The 17408-nt window shown below is 47.7% G+C and overlaps 1 protein-coding gene across 3 annotated transcripts in view; it reads left to right on the top strand.

The window, feature by feature from the left end:
- Positions 1–17408, top strand: part of BICDL1 (BICD family like cargo adaptor 1) — a 41536-nt gene that overhangs the window by 11688 nt on the left and 12440 nt on the right. For 2 of the 3 annotated variants that reach the window (XR_014949180.1, XM_085556161.1), the window contains exons 3-5: positions 13482–13598; positions 15486–15632; positions 17094–17273. Coding sequence is in view for 2 of the 3 variants with exons in the window: in XM_085556161.1 (XP_085412287.1) it covers positions 13482–13598; positions 15486–15632; positions 17094–17273 (444 nt within the window). In the remaining variant the exon portion in view is untranslated. Of the gene's footprint in view, positions 1–13481; positions 13599–13768; positions 14234–15485; positions 15633–17093; positions 17274–17408 lie in introns of those variants that run through there. The other variant, XM_085556162.1, reaches the window with a different exon arrangement.

Genomic DNA, 17408 nt, shown 5'->3' with positions numbered 1-17408 from the left:
AAAAGGCCCACAGTGCTCATCCAGCTCCAACCCCCTGCTGTGTGCAGGGTCACCAACCAGCAGCCCAGGCTGCCCAGAGCCACATCCAGCCTGGCCTTGAATGCCTGCAGGGATGGGGCATCCACAGCCTCCTTGGGCAACCTGTTCCAGTGCGTCACCACCTCTGGGTGAAAAACTTCCTCCTAAGATCCAACCTAAACCTCCCCTGTCTCAGTTTCAAACCATCCCCCTCTTGTCCTATCACTGCCCAACCTCGTAAAACAAAGACGGAATAAAAAATCTGAATGAATCCTTCCTTCCCCTGTTGCACCGCACTAAAAATCTCAGGTGGCTGAAATCCTGTCTGAGCCCAGGTCTCAGTGTTTACAGGAGCTGCTTCATTATGCAGTAGCTCAGAGGTAGGGAAACGTGGGCAGCAAAGACCTTGTAGAAGTATTTCTGCTTATTCACACTTGCTGTAAACACTTCCTCCAGGATATTCTAGAAAGTAGGACACTGAAGGTGTTTGCATCCAGCCACTGCATTACCAGCTGGAACCAGAGCTAAACATAATCAGAGGCTTTGCCCATCTCTACCTAAGAGAAAAAAAACAGTCAAACATTTGGACTTTAAAGAACCATTCCAGGTTATAAACTTTGCACACATTATAACGAATGTCTTTAAATTCCTTTTTCTTGTTTAAGTAGGATTGCTTTTCCTAAATGTAATCTGGTAGACAACAGCTCAGAAGGGAGGTCTGCGAGCTGTGTTAGGTGCTCTGATTAGCCATGAAATCATAGAGGCCCCTTGCAAAACAGCCTAGAGCTTCATCAAGCATTTTGTTTAGAACTGCATTTAGCAAAATCCTGCTTATTTTGAGCTTCTGTGTTTCCATGTGGCTTCTAATAGATGCCACAATGCAATGGAGACATGCTATGCAGGCAGGCAATTCCAGCACAGATGGGAGCAAGGAGCTTCCCAGAGGTGAGAGTTCCACAGGTAGCAACTGGCCTTCCATACAGAGAAGCCTCTCAGTAGTGTGTGGTCAGATCATCCTGCTGTTAGTGAATATTGAAGGAAAAAGGCAGAGAGGCCCCAAGGAACGCTCACAAACCACACAGCACCCTTAGAGCTTAGGAACACACATATGTTAACACCCTGTGTGGGCATGAAGCAATTGGAGGGGGGGCAAAACAAATGCAAACAGGGAAGGATTCAGAGAGGTTCCAACCTTTGCTTGAACAGGAGCTCTTGAGCAGATTCAGCTGCTGGGGGAGCTGCGCTTTCCAGCAGATTTATGCACAGATGATGCCAAATGAGAAAGCCTCAAATGAGAGCATTTGCCAAAATCTACCATCTCTTCTGAATTATGTGATCGTTCTTCAAATAGCGTCCATTGATCGGCTGCGAAGCTGCACGGGGATTTGCTAACTCAAATGATTGCTGTAGTTTTTGCCTCTGATCCAGAGAGATTTATTTCCCCGGGCTTTACTGGATGTTGTATTTCACTTGGAGCACAGGTTCTTCAGCATGGTGCTGGCCTTTCCCTCCCCACTTTAGCATGGGAGAGCTTGTTGCTTCAACAACTGGTAAATATTCAAAGCTTGACAAGCTCAAGGCAAACGTGCATGAAATTGATGATTTCAGTAACATCTCCTCTTCCTGGGGCTGCTTTATCCCTGGAGCACCGGGGCTGTGTGTGCACATCCTCACCCTGCAGAACTGCAGGCAAGCATGGTGCTCGTTTCACCTCAGTCAAAGCAAGGCAGCCCAGAAAGCCACTATTTAACCCGCTCAGGTTCACCTGGCTTGCTTTTGTAGCATGGAGGAATGAGCTCAACCCACAGGGTAGTGGAGGACAATGATACACACTTGGGAACATCATTTTTTCCTGCAAGAGGCAATTGCATATCCCTGATGCTTATGAAGCTAAGTAAACACAGACACCATGAGAGCCCTCTGTCAGCACCCTGCTCTGAATGGGTGCCACTGCAGAAATATCCTTGATGGCCACCACTGATTTGCACAACCTGAACCAACTCAGAACCCACCCACAGGGGATTAGCAGATTGATTTAGTTCATGTAAAGAGCTCTCCTCCATTCCAGGCATTATCCAACCCAGCAGCTCAGAGCTACTTACCGAGATTAACTCTGGCACCACAGGCACAGCCGGTCAGCTGAGGGCTTCCTCTCAGAGCTTCCTTCCTTCTAAGGAAACCATTTGCATCAAGGTGTTGAAAACTTGGGAAACTCCTTTTTTTCCTCCCTCCTCTTCCCTGTCCTCCATAATTGTCCATTAAGAAATAGTATCAGACCCAAAAGCTCAGCTTGTGAGGAAGGAAGGAGACAGGCAGCCCTCACCCCTTTGTTACAGGTCACTGCCTTGCCTCAGCACTGGGGAGGGGAGGTTTGCCCTGCATGGGATGGTGGCAGTTTCAGTGCTCCAGGTCCTCTGTCCCTTCTCACTGCTAAGAAAACATCTTGCTATGTGAAACATGCAGTGCAGAAGCCTTTCTTAACAGCATGAGCTTGTTTGAATGAAGACATTAGTTCTCCTGCTTCTCTTAATCTCCCTAAGCAGAGCTATAAGCCAACTCCAGGTCAGGGCAAATAGCCCAGCCTGAGCAAAATGCCCATTCAGATCCACATACCAAGCAGCACATGATGTTAGTTAGCATCCCCACCCTATGCCAGCTGGCCTCACTGCAACTGGGTTCACTGTAAGGACATGGAAGAAGGAAAGAGCTGGTTGCACTGGGATGCCACTGCCAGAATACACACACATCTTTGCCTGTATCTACACACACACTGTTTCCACTCTCCCTTCCCCTCACGCTGTCTGGCATAGAAGACATTTGCAGGAGGCACCTGCTAGTATTTCAAGCACGTGCAGTGGATGGTTTCCATTAAGCCTGTGTCAGCACTGCGGGCCGTAATGACTTGTTTATCCATACAGCCTGCTGACGCTGCAGAGCGCAGGCAGATGGGCAGCCATCTCAGCACCACCCACCCTGCACATGACAGCAGACGAAGCCTTTGCAGGACGAGTTGGAAACCTGAAGGCCAAGCTGCTGCTTTAATATCATAGGAAGACTGAGGGCTATTGCAGCAGCACGTCTCCCACGTTCAAGCACAGTGAAGGTGATACTTCAGAGGCACTCAAATAATCACTTCTTGGTGCATTCCACCAGCATCGTTAGGCAGAGGTCCATAAATACCCTTCTTGCATATCTTGTCTCTCTGAGATTATTCCCGTCTCCTTGGCAACTGTCAGATGATGTATAATGCCAGCAGGGATTAGCCTCGGTGAGCCTGATAACCCCATGTAAATTCCTGCTCTGTGGGGAGACCTGGCAGGACTCTCTTTTTTCCTGGTAACATTCAAGCGTTGCCATAAATAACATTAAATCCAAGAACCTTTCAGCAAGCCTGAGTAAGGATGGAAGCTATTGAGGTGCTTTTTAGGTGCCAGTATGTCTTCTATCCTCCCAAAAAGTAGTTTGAGACACGTGGATAAACGTGGCGTCTCACATCCCGACGAGTAAAGCTGAGTTTTGAAGCAGTGCTTAAGAGAAGGCTCGTGCTGAAAACTTGGCCTCTAATATCTTTATCTCCTTTGTTCCTGGATGCCAGCGAGGATCGTGCTGGGAAATTCCAAATCCCCACAAGAGCTTAAACTCACACTGTGCTTTTAAAGCAATTAATTTCTGAAAACTAACCCGGATTTTCTGAAAAATAACCCGAATTCAGGTCAGTGTTTGAAATCCAGGTGCATCCACTGACATCAGCTGCATCAAAACATTCAGCCCCCACAAACAGTGAAGGTCTGCACCCTCACCTTGCAGACACAACCAAAGCATCACATCAATGAGGCACAACCCCAACACTGCCAGTTTTTTGCACGCAGAGCTTTTCTCTGAGTAACAAAACCCATTTGGGCTTAGCGAGGAAGAAGTTGTTTGTTTCCAGGTATCCTGCCTGGGCTGCCAAGGCTAATAACACACAGATGAGAGCCATCCCACAGCAGTGTCTTAGCTTAGGAAGTTGAGGAGCACCATCTGATAGGTGGCATTAGGGGTTGTGGTGCACAAGTGACATGTTTAAACTACCTGTTCTCCTCCCACACTCCCTCCATTGGTTCCTTTCAGTCTCCATAATCCTCAACTTGGCAGTATCTGCTCTAATTCAACAGGACAAAAACAAAAAAAGAAATCACCTAGATACACTGCAGCAGGAATTAGAATACTGCTGTAATTACACATACAGATCTCTGGCACAGTGCTGCACTGATGCGATGTACCATGGCTGATATCCATCAGAGAGATCAGCTGGAGAGCTGAGGAAGGTCTCCAGGACTGTTCCAGGAGCTGGGCCACAAACCAGCCGAGGCAGGAGGCAATGGGGAAGCCGCTGTAGGCAGAATAAGAAAATCCAAGTCCTGGCACAAGCTCCTTAGCAATGATGCAACATGATTTCCTTACATGCTTCCATGGATCTGTTTGCTCCCCAGCCATCTGCTCGCTCCAGCACACACCTTGTCACAAGCAGGACAGGGAGAGGGGTCAGCTGCCCAGAGCAGGTGGTTTAGCACAGGGAAGATTAAATGGTTTTGACTGAATTGCACTCCTGTGCTCTGGCAGAAGTTTTTAGCGGCACCATTTTAGACACTCCTCGACACAGCAAGAAGTCAGCAGACAGAATATTGCTACCACAGGCTTGTGCATAAAGAAATCCAGCTGCTGCAGCAAGAGCAAAGTATTTGCTGGGAGCCAAATTCTGTGATCTCCTGTCACCGATGACATTATTCTTGCTTTCTGGCAGCAAGAGGAAGAGAAATTAAATCATTTGGAGGCTGTGATGCTAGAATAGGTCCCAGTTTAGAATCCTGCTGTAGTAGTGTAAAAACTGGGCAGCAGATCTGCCTGCACTTAGTGCAGGATAATCCACGTGTCCATGCAAAGCAGCCCTCACCCTCCTTTAAGGGCAAAGTGATTAAAGGATGTAACTGGAAACCAAAGCAGCTGCAGTTAAAGTCTAAGCACAGTCAGCACTGCAGAAGGAAACCACTCCCAACAACCCAGGAACTTATCAGGGAGATTTGGAAGGTAAAGAGCAGCCATTGGCACACCAGTTTGGTCATGCTTTACTTGGTGTAATTTAACTGGCTTCCTGTTACCTGTTTAGGGCCAGAAAGTGCATACGCATGGTACATGATGCTCTCATCCATTCTGATGCTTTAGGGCACCAAAGCCAACAGCATTTCCACCCCACTTCTATCCCCTAAATGGGGTCTGTGGACCTTTTCCCACTCCATCCTCTGAGCTACGTCACTGAGGTTCAAAGGGAGATAGTGGTGAAGAAGGGGAGCACTGTCTTTGCCCTGGCCATGCTACCATTGCCAAAGCTGCCTTCAGCCACCAGGAGAAGACATATTTTCTCAATACCAGACAGTGAGGGCGGGCTGTAATTCCCACACCCCCCATCATCGCAGCATTCCCAGTCTAAGCCCTTGTGCCATGCCTACAGAACCCCACACCTCGACACGAGCAGCTTACAGCTCAGCTGCATGGAAACCCAGGCAGTGGGCCTCCCCCAGCCCCACGTGCTCCTAGGACCTGCTCCCCACCAAGCACCTGAGCCCAGGATCCCTGACAGCTTTTTTTTGCATCAGGGCAGTTGTCAGAAAGCAGCAACCTCAGTGCCAACAGCCACATTGGGAATGATGCTTCTAAGCAGCAGCTTGGGATGCAAGGGGAAAAAAAAAAGGGCTTTTGATTCAATGGAGCACGACCTACATTTGGGAAAACTTTGGCTATGGGTACAAATCTAAGAGTATGTGCATGCCAAATTTGGGGCCTGTGGCCAAGAACAGAGCCTTTATCCTTTTCAGTGGGCTCCCATTGACATGGAGTTACAGAAGGAGGCTCTTTCCAGTCACTGAAACTGTTAATGCATTCTCCCGCATGCATATGATTTGGCACCTATATTTTATGCACTGTCCCACAGTATGTGCTGCATTCACTGTTTCTTTTCAGCTACATTTGCTGCCTGCATTTTCTCCATGTATTTTTCCACCAAGCCCAGCTCTCTGTAAGACTTCAAGTGCCAGAACGCCTGCGTGTTTGCCAAAACCTGTTATTTTAGGAAATTCATGCAAAAACTTTGTAAGAACAAAACTGTGGGAGGACAAGACTCCAAGGAGGGGTCCATATTCTTGTTTCTGGACTCTCACATTGTCTCTGGCCATAGCAACACACATGCGAGGTCTCCAGAGGAGACCAGGCTGACACATACATAGGATCTGCCCATTTAGGGAGACACACTCAGCTCTTGATCTGAGTCACAGGTGCTATTCAGAAACTCTTCATCCTGAACTTGGAATATACACCTGCTGTGTTTTAATTTAGCAGCTCTGGCTCATGCTAAAAGTCACTGTACATATTGCTATCAAGGTGCTCTTGAAGGTCAAGGCCCTGCCCTGAGAAACTACAACAAAGACCCAGTCCCTACAGTTCTTACATCTGCGGCACTGCACAAAAAGGTAAACAAGTAGTTCAGTGCTGGAGCATCTGCTGCACTGAGTCATAAGCTGAGCCACATTAGTGGAGACAGAGCAAAGCGGAGCAGAGAAGCGTGCATGTACTTACTACACACAGACCTACACTTTGTGCATGACTCTATTCTGCTTAGGCAGATCAGGCTGCTCAGATGCTGTTACTAACACATGGTAATTATCTTTTGTCAGTGATCACCAAGAGCAAGGTCTGCCTCGCGTTACAAGTCTGCTCCAAAGACCTTGTGCTCTAACGAGACAACAAAAGAGAACGATTCAGGAATAGCAGCAATAAGTATTGTCGAGTTAAATGTTCTCACCTGCACAAATCCAGCATGATTCTGTCATGTGTGACAGATCAAAACTGAGCTGACCTGTCGTCTCCAGAACCGTCCTTCAACAAAACAGATTAGGATGGTTTTACTTAAGTGCCGTAGTTGTGATGCGCTGCCACACAGGGTTGTTTTGGTTTTTGGAGGCTTTATGACAAGCCCATCCCTTTTTATGTCCCTCATCTTTCATTTGTGACTGATTGCACCTATGAGTGATTAAAACACAGACTCATAGAATGGTCTGGGTTGGAGGGGACCTCAAGGATCATGAAGCTCCAACTCCCCCACCATAGATAGGCCCACCAACCTCCATATCTAATATCAGACCAAGCTGCCCAGGGCCCCATCCAACGCCCCAGTGAAGAGAAGGCTTTAATGGAACTAATGACTTCATGGGAGTAATAGCCTGAAGCTGGGACTTCCACGATAGCCAATATTAACTACAGCTTTTCAGCTCTCCTTATGTTCCTGCAGAAAGCAACTACAAGCTCTGCTGTATCAACTACAATGAGCATTCTGCAGAGAGCATCTTCTATCTCGCCTTAGTCAAGCCAAACAAGAAGAAAGATTTCTTAACCCTCCTACCTCTGGGTTTTGAGATGAACTGCTCAGTTTCATCTCAAGGCTAATACAGGTTACTGGGAGATGTCTCATTAGCTGCCATGTCTGACTCCCAGGTCAACCTACCCAAGTTTAAATACATACCTATCTTAGAAAGTTTTCTCCCTTCTTGTCTCAAAGCTTCCTCATAGAAATGAAAAGGTTTTAAGTCAGCTCCAAGAACAGCTCTCTGTTAGATCAAGGCAAGACTTTGGAACCAGACCTGAGGGTCCCAAACACTGCTACTATTACAGTGAACCTAAGCTATGCTCCATTGAAACTGGTGTGATGGCTCCTCTCAGTTCTACTGTCGAGTCGCTGACTTGATGGAAGCTGTAAGCCTCCCTGCCTCCAGTTACAAGTGCATAACTAAACTGCAGAGCAACAGATGTCTCATTCAAGGTCATGTGCACCGTCTGCACTGCTGGAAGAGCTGCTGCTATTCCTTCTCAACACCCAGGAGCTGGAGCCAGCAGCTTTCCATCCTGAGCCCAGTGACAGACACCAGCCCTGGGAGGGTGGTCTCATCTCCCACTGAATTCACATACAGAGAACAAGAGCCACTTCTTGCACTGCGTGTCCTCCAGGCACACTTTGTCTCCTGAGTTATCTCCAGCACCAACTTACTGCAGCATGTGAACAGGGGGCTCCAGCAGTCCCTCCCACAGGAAGCTGGCTGACTCATTTTTCCACACAATATTTTTCTCTCCATAAGCTCCAACTGCTCAGGTCAAGAATAAATCACACACAAAAGAAAAAGAGGCTCATGTTTAAGCACCTCCTAAAACATACATACAATGGGCATCCACTTGTGAAGCTATTTCTCCCAAACAACAAACCTAGGGTTCTTACATCCAGCCTGAGGTGCCCCCATATGGCACACAACTCTCCCTGCTTTTGCTGTGAGCAGCAGTTCCTAATCCCGTAAGGTGATTTAGCCCAAGTTAACGGCTGTTGGTTTCAGCCAGCCAGTTGTCTGAGTGCTCACAGACAAACAAGATGAACACCACAGTTTGACTCTCGCTCCGTTGAGCTCTTCACCAAGACATTCAGTTGTTCACCTTGCAGACTAGATCTCTAAATCAGCTTTTTAGGGAAGGAAAAGAGAGCTGCATTGCCAGGAAACTCTCAATAATCCACTCTTCCATGCTTTGCTTGGTGATGCAGCAAGAGCTTACTGCCCCTATTAGAAGGATTTTTCAAGGACACTTGGAAAGAAAAAACATAGCAGCACGTTATTGTGTTACCTGGATGTTAACAGCAGCTATTTCCAGCAGCAGTTCTGACTCCCCAGCTACATGAAACATGGGAAGCAACCAAAGCCAGCCAACACAGGCAGCTTTCCTCCTTCAAAACAGGCTTCAGATTGAGAACCAAACATCCAGTGCTCCATCAACAACTTCTTATCTCCCAGGACAGACACAAACCCCACCCCACACACAAGCAGACCAGCTGCTCCTTGTTGTCTTACAGGCCAGCTCCCTGTTGACCCTCATGGCTCAGGTGTGAGATATCTGGCCTCATGCTGCATTAACCCTTTGCTACCCACAAGAACCCACCGTGTCAGTGATGAGTGCAAAGAGGTGACTGATCATAGTCTTGTCATTTTTCATGTTAAAACTCAAGTTTTCAAAGCATTTCCCATTTGTCCTACAGAAGGGAAAAAACTGAAGAGTAAGAGACATGTTTGCAGCAAAGAGCTTTCATTTTTGTGCAAGGGATGAAGTATCTCATTTCCAAAATACCACCACTGTGTGAGAAGTGCAGATTTTAACATGAGATGCCACTGCCTCCTCTGTTTCATGAAGCAGGTTTGATGCTACGGCTAAGAGCCATTTCCTATCAGTAACATCTCCTGAGCTCGTTGCTTAGAAAAGAGCAGTTCCAGGTCTCCTCGCTTACAAAGCTCTTGGCTTTGGCAATTAAGAATCCTCACCCTTTCCATCTTCCATTCCTTTTTATTTTTTTTTCCTTGACAGATGAATTTTGTGCTATAAAAATTCTCAGTTTTTCCTTCTTTTGTGCACCTGCTGTTAGTATAATATGCCCTGATGAGCTGCAGGTAGGAAGCAAAGTCACTGGGGAGAGAGCTGAGGGCTGAGATGGGTCCTGAGCAAAAAGGTCTGTGTTAGGAAGTAAATCTTACCCGCAGTAGCTCAGTAGCTGTGCTCTCACTACTGGTATCTGCCCTTTGCTTGGTGGAGTGTTATTAACAGTACCACAGTGGGAACGGGGAGTCCCTTGGATTCAGTGATGAGCAAATCAATGCAGGGGTAACGCTCTCTGGAGTTTCTGAATTTAGCACTAATTAGTTCTTCTCTTATCTATTTTAGGCAAGCAAATCTTCGATATCCTTTGTTAAATTGGAATCATGTTGTTTGTAGAAGCAAATCATATGGCAGCATTGGTTTCTTCACCCAGTCACAGTCTGTTCCACTGTCTGCATTCCTTTTTCCTTTCTGACACGACTTAAAACCATGCATTCTGTACGCAGTTGGATGTATGGAGCAAATATCCTTTCCAGAGAGGGTTTTCTTTGAGTGAAATTGACCAGCAAGGCGTTCATTTCTCGCAGTCCATCCCAAGTGTTAGAGAGCCCTTCTTGATGGTCGTGACATTTATTTACACGTTATTTAGTGACAGTATTTACATTTATTTTCATAGAATCACCGAGGTTGGAAAACACTTCTCAGATCCCCCAGCCCACCCCACTGTGCCCACCGCCCACATCCCTCAGTGCCACACCTTCATGGCTCTGGATCAGCTCCAGGGACGGTGGGTGACCCCACCACCCCCTGGGCAGCTGGTGTAGCCTTTATTGTGTAGGAAAACACTGATGGGGAAGAGAAAGCACTCCGGTTCGCATAGTAAGAGTAGAGCCAGACTGGCTGGGGCAGAGGAAGCTCACTTCAGTTCAACAGATGTGAGAGCCATGGCTTATTTGAGCAGTGAATGGAAAATGTAGATGGAAGGTTACATTCTCTGATGACACTGATGTCTGAAATAATCAATAGTGAGCTCGTGGTTTAGAGCAAACAGGCACAACGCGCAGAAGCTGGCGGCGGTGTGATAACCCAAGCAGAAACCATATGAAAATACATTGTAAAACCTGCAGAATGTTGGATGCTGTCAAGGTGGCTTCCTATGTGCAATGCAAATGAATGTGGAAATCTCAACTTTCTAATCAATTCGAAGGGATAATTTGGCAGCAGTATTAATAATGTCGGAAACAAATGTAGCATGAAACTCTACAGCTCTACAGGGAGGGTTGTATGACCTCAGCTCAGCTCAGCAGGCTTTGCCTTGTCTATGAAAACTCGAATCTTTGCAAAAAGGGATACATCTGCATCAGCCATTTCACTGCCTAGAAGAAGCAGATGAGGATTTTTCCTTGTTCTCCTGTGGAAGGAAAGACATGATGGAGCCATTCCTGTTTATTTCTGTTAAACAGTTCCTCAGGGATAGTGTTCTACAGGTTCTGAAGCCAAGGAATTCTTTTCACTTGACTGCACTAGGTAGGATGTGAATGGTGTAGGCTGAGGCAACAGCACTGTCTGCATTGGTGCCCTGTATGCTGGCAGTAAGGGAGTCCTTCCTTCCTTCCGTGGGCTGCAGCTGCAGGAATAGGGTGTGTGAGTGTGTAAGCTGAGCAGCAAGTAGATACGTTCCAGATGAGGATGAAGAGGTGTTTAATGCAAACCTTACAGTCCTGCAAGCATTGTAGAACTGGAAAAGACCTCTGAGGTCAATTCATTTCCCTTCTGTCACAGGCAGTTCTCTGAAAGACGCCGGGTGATGAAGTGACCCAGCTCCACTGCAGAATTCATTATTGCTGCCGTTCCTCCTACTGTAATTGTGCAAGAAGAGGAATCTGACTGCAGCTCCTTGGAAACATAGAAATCTTCCAGTTCCCAGCCTCAATATACTCTTAGCCAGTTTATTCACATCAGTTCTTCTGCCTCAATTGTACTTCTGCTTAAATCGTGCTTCCCCTTCTGCATGCTGTGATGTATTTATGGGGAGCCCTCTCCCAGCAGTCATGGCATGAGATAAAGCAAGCCATCCTCTTTAAGTCTCCTTCCATATAACAGATTTGCCATGCTCTGGATCACTCTTGCAGCCCCTCCCTTTACCTTCTCCACTCTGAGCACAGGGACCAGAACCAGATCCAGCAGCTGTGAACTGTCTTACCGCGGATTTTTACAGTGCTGTTAACATTCCCTTCTTTCTCACTGCCATGCTGCATGCTTGTACTGCCTGCACATAGAGCTGTTCAGGCATATAGGTGATGTTATGCAGTTAAACATTGGGTGCTGCCATGTCATCTCATCTCGTACCGCTTGTGCTCCTTGGGAGTGTGGTCAGCATCTCGCAGGCAAAATCCTTCGGTGCTTCTCATCTGGTGCTTTTTCATCCTTGATAGCTCCCGTGGAGTATTTCAGCATGAAGATGTTCCAGCAGCCTCTACAAATGCAAAGTGAATCATTCACAGAAAGCACAACCCATCCATCTCCTTTAGTGTCACCAATTAATAGTGGCTCAGGATGCCTTAAGATCTACAGCTGCTTAAGGGAAGAAAACAGCCAACCCCTTCCTATAGTGCTGCGCTGATGCTGTTCTGTGTGCTCTGCCTGTGCAAGGGAATTTTATTACATAAACAAATGGGGGAAGGGAGTGCAATGGCCTCTGGTGTGAGGCTTTAAAGAAAGCAGAAAGGCTGCTTATGCTAATCCAGGACAGGAAGGGAACTAAAAACTGAAAACGAATTGGTAGACAAGATGATTTCTTACTATTGGAAAACATTTCTCATTCAGGAAACCAGTGCCTCTTGCCTATGATTTGGATTATGTGACTGCATGCTGCAGAAATTCAGGGACCATCCCTAGAAGGGGCAGTGTTGCTTTGATGAGCAGCTCAGGATCTGTGTGCTCCTTCCTTAGGTTGGGAGCTGTTGGGAGCTCTCTAGCAGCCAGAGCACCCCTGGCCAAATCCTGACAGACACAAGAATGCTCTCCCAAACAACTGCTGAAGGTGATGGGGGGTTTTCTCTTCATGTCCCCATCCCTCCCACCCATCTCACTTCCCTGGCTGAGGCTCCTGATGGCGTTTCCCATTGAGCACAGAGCTCTGCCTGCGCTCTGAACAGGACGACAGTGCTGCGTCTTGAAGAGGATTAATTCACTTCCAATTAATCTGCCAGGGGGGAAGTCTGTGCCTAAGCACAATGGAACCAAATGGAGGCTAATTAAACAGAAAGCCATCCATTTATGCTATCTCATTAGGGATTTGTCATAAAAACCTTATGTTCTCTTACAAACCTAAACAAGTGTGTTCACCATGTGAAAAACAGCAATAAAACTGTCCAGAGGGTTGTAAAGTTCTAAGCCATCATTTATACAGCCTGCCCACATACTGTAGGTAAGGAATGGCCTTTCTGCTGTCCTCAAAGCACCCTGAACAACGGGGGCATCCCTCCTTCCACATGGGAGTGAGGGCCAAGCCCAGTGATGCTGCACTGGCAGTCATCTGATGCTTCTCCGTCTGGCCCTGATGGGAGCCAGGGATCAGAAGCAGAGGATATTTGTTGTTTCAAATCTGCACTGAAGATGTGTGGAGGTTTACAAAGCGTAAATATAATGGTGTATGCCAGGGAATGTGGACATCGAGTCCCCCAGTGCCTGGTCTCTTCCTTAGCCCCAACTGGGTGTATTCAGGAAAACTAAATTCCCTGTGGGTCATGGGAAACGTCATGTTGTTCTGCAGCAAGAGAAACTTACAAGCTGTGTCCTCCAAGGGAAAGTTTTCCCAAGGGAAAATTAGCGTGGTCCATCTAACCAGGTGCTGTCCTTCACTCCCATCCCAAATGAGAATTTCCCAGGTCCAAACTCAACTAACTTCAAAGCTTCAACCAAAACCAGGGCTTGTGCAGAAGTCATATGAGGGCAGGTCTGCAGATCAGTGCTTTCCAGCCATGGGACAACCCCCCATGGTAATGCCGGCTGGTGTCTCCTTGCAGGCATCCGAGGTGGAGCGGCAGCTCTCCCTGCAGGTCCACACGCTCCGGGAGGACTTTAGGGAGAAGAACTCCTCCAGCAGCCAACACATCGTGCGGCTCGAGAGCCTCCAGGCTGAGGTGAGTCACCCGTGCTTGGTCTTGCTCCTTCAGACAGCGGTCAGGGCTGCTGTCATCCATAAGACGAACCCTTCTGTGCTGGGTGAACAAAACCAGCTGCTTGGGGTGAGCAAGGTGAAGGCTGGTAGCTGTGCTGGCCAGGTTGGTAAAGGGCAACGTCCACCTGCAAAATGAATGGATGGGAAGGATCTTCCAGGACCTTCACCATGGAGCTGAGTCACGTCAGGCTTCTGTCTGTACAGCTTGACCTCTAAGGCCATGGTGGGAAGATCTGTAAGGTTTGGGTCCTTTTTGCTGCTTCTCGTGCTTGCAAAGAAAGCAGCGATCCTCCCCTACCTCTGAGCCAGTCATGCATGGAAGTAGAGTCCCTGCCTGTTTTAGATCTGATACATTAACAGGATTTATAGCTTTTTTTTTTTTTTACTTCCCTCCCTGATGGGAATCACTGGAACTAATGGGATGGGGTAGAAGATGTCCAGCTCCACCACCCTGTCGCTTTGTTTATTTTTAAGCAAGAGCTTAAGAAGAGCTTTTCCTAAAATCTCTCAATTTCTTCTCTCCTGCTCCCACCTGCTCCCTGCTGGTCCCTCGCCTTCTCTTCCCCTCCCCTCGGTGTGGAGCAGCAGGTCCTTGAAGTAAGTATGGAGGCTTGGAGGGGGCTTGCCTACACGTGCACCTGATCACCATGCATGCATGTCGTTATGTATGCCTCACCTCGACTTCTCCCCATCTCCTGCTTTCCTAATCCTTTCCCCCTATTTGCATGGCCCAAGGCCCACGTCGGAGTCACAAAATCATAGGGGTTGGAAGGGCCCCCTGGGGATCATTTAGTCCAGAGTGCTGGCTTTCTCTTACATGGTCATTCACAGCGTGTTCATCACTGGTTTGGATACCAAATAATCTCAGTACATTCTCTGTATTATACCTCTTATTTTCCTTGTACCCCTTTTCTCCAACCCACACAAATCACGACAGTGGTGGGAAGAGACACCTCAGAAACCATTACTCACCTGCGAGCAGCTTTCTGATCCCTACAACAGCCTTTACCCTGCAGAAACAGCAAGACGTGCTTTGCTGATATTCCTCTGTGCAGCCAAACATTTCCAGCAACCTGGAAAACAACAAAAGATGGGAGCCCATAGAGGCCAAGAAAACAGTAGGACATGCCACATTCATCCGTCATCCGTGTTGAAAGGAGTTGAAAGGAGACCATAGGGCATATTTAGGGCTGTACTGGAGAACGACATCCACAGTCTTCAAAGGTCCTGTGTGCACAAGTCTGGAAAAAGGCTCCTTTTTCTTGGTTAAACAAAAAGTGACCTTGGCTGGTGCTGATTCATCCTGTGTGCCGTTCCCAGCTAAGTGAATCACAGAGGTTTTGCTTGGCACGTTGTCCCTCCTCACCTAAAATCACTGCCCTTGACAATTAAAAGAGATGAACCAATTTTAAAGGCAGCCCATCTCTGGGAAATTAAAAATAAGTGTGGCACAGAAAAGGAGCCTTCATGAATAAAAAGAAAGAAAAATCCCCGGTGAGAACCTGGTGAATGTACAATGATTAAGAAAAGCATATGGGCAGTGCATCACACAGCCCCACGGGGAGCAGGAGTGCAGGGGCTCTCCCTGTGCTCTCCAGCATCCATGCAGGAGAAAATCCCACCATCTGCACAGGCAGGGATGGACCTGGAGAAGTAGCTGGTTTCATTCTTGCAAGTTTTAGGGTAGAAGGGGTACCTGTTTTTCTTTGCACACAGGTGCTGAATGCATACATGTGTATTTTGGAGTGTCTATTTTTTCTTGCTTCATTCCTCTCATGGGGATGTGGTTTCCCTCATCTGCACTACCTGGAAAGTATGGGGTCCAACGCCGGTTCTCATCCCTCTGCAGATCAAAATGCTGACGGACAGAAAGCGTGAGCTGGAGCATCGCCTCAGTGCCATGATGGAGGAGAACGACCTGCTGCAGGGAACGGTGGAGGAGCTGCAGGACCGAGTCCTCATCCTGGAGAGACAAAGCCATGACAAGGACCTGCAGGTGAGAAGGCAGCAGTGGGAGAGGGAAGAGGACAGGAGGTTGGAAATGGGTCAAGGATGTGGTTTGGGGTAAAGTCAACAAGAAAGATAACGAGGAACTGGGAGATGGAAGAACTGAATGGCCTTAAGTGGCACCAGGGAGGTTCAAGTTAATTATTAGGAAAAAAAGAGAGGTGATGCAGAGGCACAACTGCTCAGGGGGTGGTGGGGTCACCATCCTGCAGGTGTTCCAGAACTGTGAAGATGTGGCACTGAGGGCTGCAGTTATTGGGCACAGTGGGGTGGGCTGGGCTGGACTTGGAGATCTTAGAGGTCTTTTCCATCCGTAATGATTTCATGATTCTATGAGAGAATAAAATGCGAGGATTTGTTTTCTATAGAGATGGAGAAAAATATGGAGCACTTTGACACAAAGAGCAATTTGGGGGGAGAGCTGAGCAAAGGAATAGGAGGGGAGGGCAGGAAAAGAAGGGAAATGTAAAAGGAAGCGGAAAACACTGGTTGGGGCATATATTACTTAATGCTTTAATAGCAGCACGGGGGCCAGAAGGGGCTCATTTACTCTAGCCTGGAGGACAGTGAGGCTCTCAGAGCTCAGGTGGTTTCCCTGCAAGCTCTGCAGCGTCTGCAGCCATCTCAGCAAACGTCACTCCCTGGAGAACAGCTGGCGCAGCTGTAGCTTTGGGCATCTTCATGGAGAGCTCCATTTTACCTCACTTGACTTTTACTTCCCATCTGACAACCGCTTGCACCCCCAGCTCTTCAGAACAGTCAGAATCTTTTTTCCCCCGCTCCTCAGAGGAACAAGAAAGCTGCCCATGTGTCAGACAGCAGCATCCTCCACCAGCAGGTTCAGCTCTGCTGCTCACACGACACCTGGCTGTGCCCCAGCCCCATGCACAGCTCCTGCCCAGGCAGACTGCAGCTCAGTGCCTATGAAATCACACAGTTGGGTGAGCACAGATAAAGCCCAAAACAAATCAATGCCAACGCTGCGTCCTGCGTGTTTCAGACACCCCGTGAACTCAGACTGCAAAGCAGTGAATGTAGGAGTTCAACATCAGGGTTTTATGGCAGAATGTTTGTGGTTATGAGACTTATTTCAAGGTGTATTTATATTGCTTTCCTTTTTTTTTTTTTTTTTTTTTTGTGTTAGTTTTGGTGAGCTTTTTTCTCCTGAGTCTCAGCTTCTCCATAATGGTCCTCATTTTAGCACTGATTAACCTGCTGTTTTCACCTTCCAGGATTTTCTGAAGCCTAAGCAGTGTCTAATAATGCTCAGAGATTATTTAGCTCCAATAAACAGCAACTTCAGCCAGGAGAGTTTTCCTTCTGGTTGGAAACCCTCTTTCATGCCACCTCTTCCTCCCTTTCAGCTCTTTCATGAATCAAGAGATTCGTCCAGCCCGTATCACCTCTCCACTAACATTGTTTCCTCTGCTTCCTTAATTTTCTTTGGAAGCTGCACCAAAGCCAGCTGGAGCTCCAGGAGGTGCGGCTGTCCTACCGGCAGCTGCAGGGGAAGGTGGAAGAGCTCAGCGAGGAGAGAAGTCTCCAAAATTTCAACACAACCAGCACATCGCTGCTGTCTGAGATAGAGCAGAGCATGGAGGCAGAGGAGCTGGAACAAGAACGAGAACAGGTATTGGCCCTCCCGCCCCTAAGAATGCTCATGGACCTCACCAGCCCCAGAAAGAGATGTAATATGTTGGATCTGGGCTTGAAGCTGAGCCCATGGCCAGAAACGGGGATTGTGGCCCCAGCTCTAGGATGGGTA

This window comes from Coturnix japonica, chromosome 9 (assembly GCF_054131305.1).
Source record: "Coturnix japonica strain WE chromosome 9, WE-NBRP24, whole genome shotgun sequence".
NCBI lineage: Eukaryota > Metazoa > Chordata > Aves > Galliformes > Phasianidae > Coturnix > Coturnix japonica.
The sequence above is the reverse complement of the archived record's forward strand: the minus strand, read 5'-3'. Positions and strand labels throughout refer to the sequence as shown.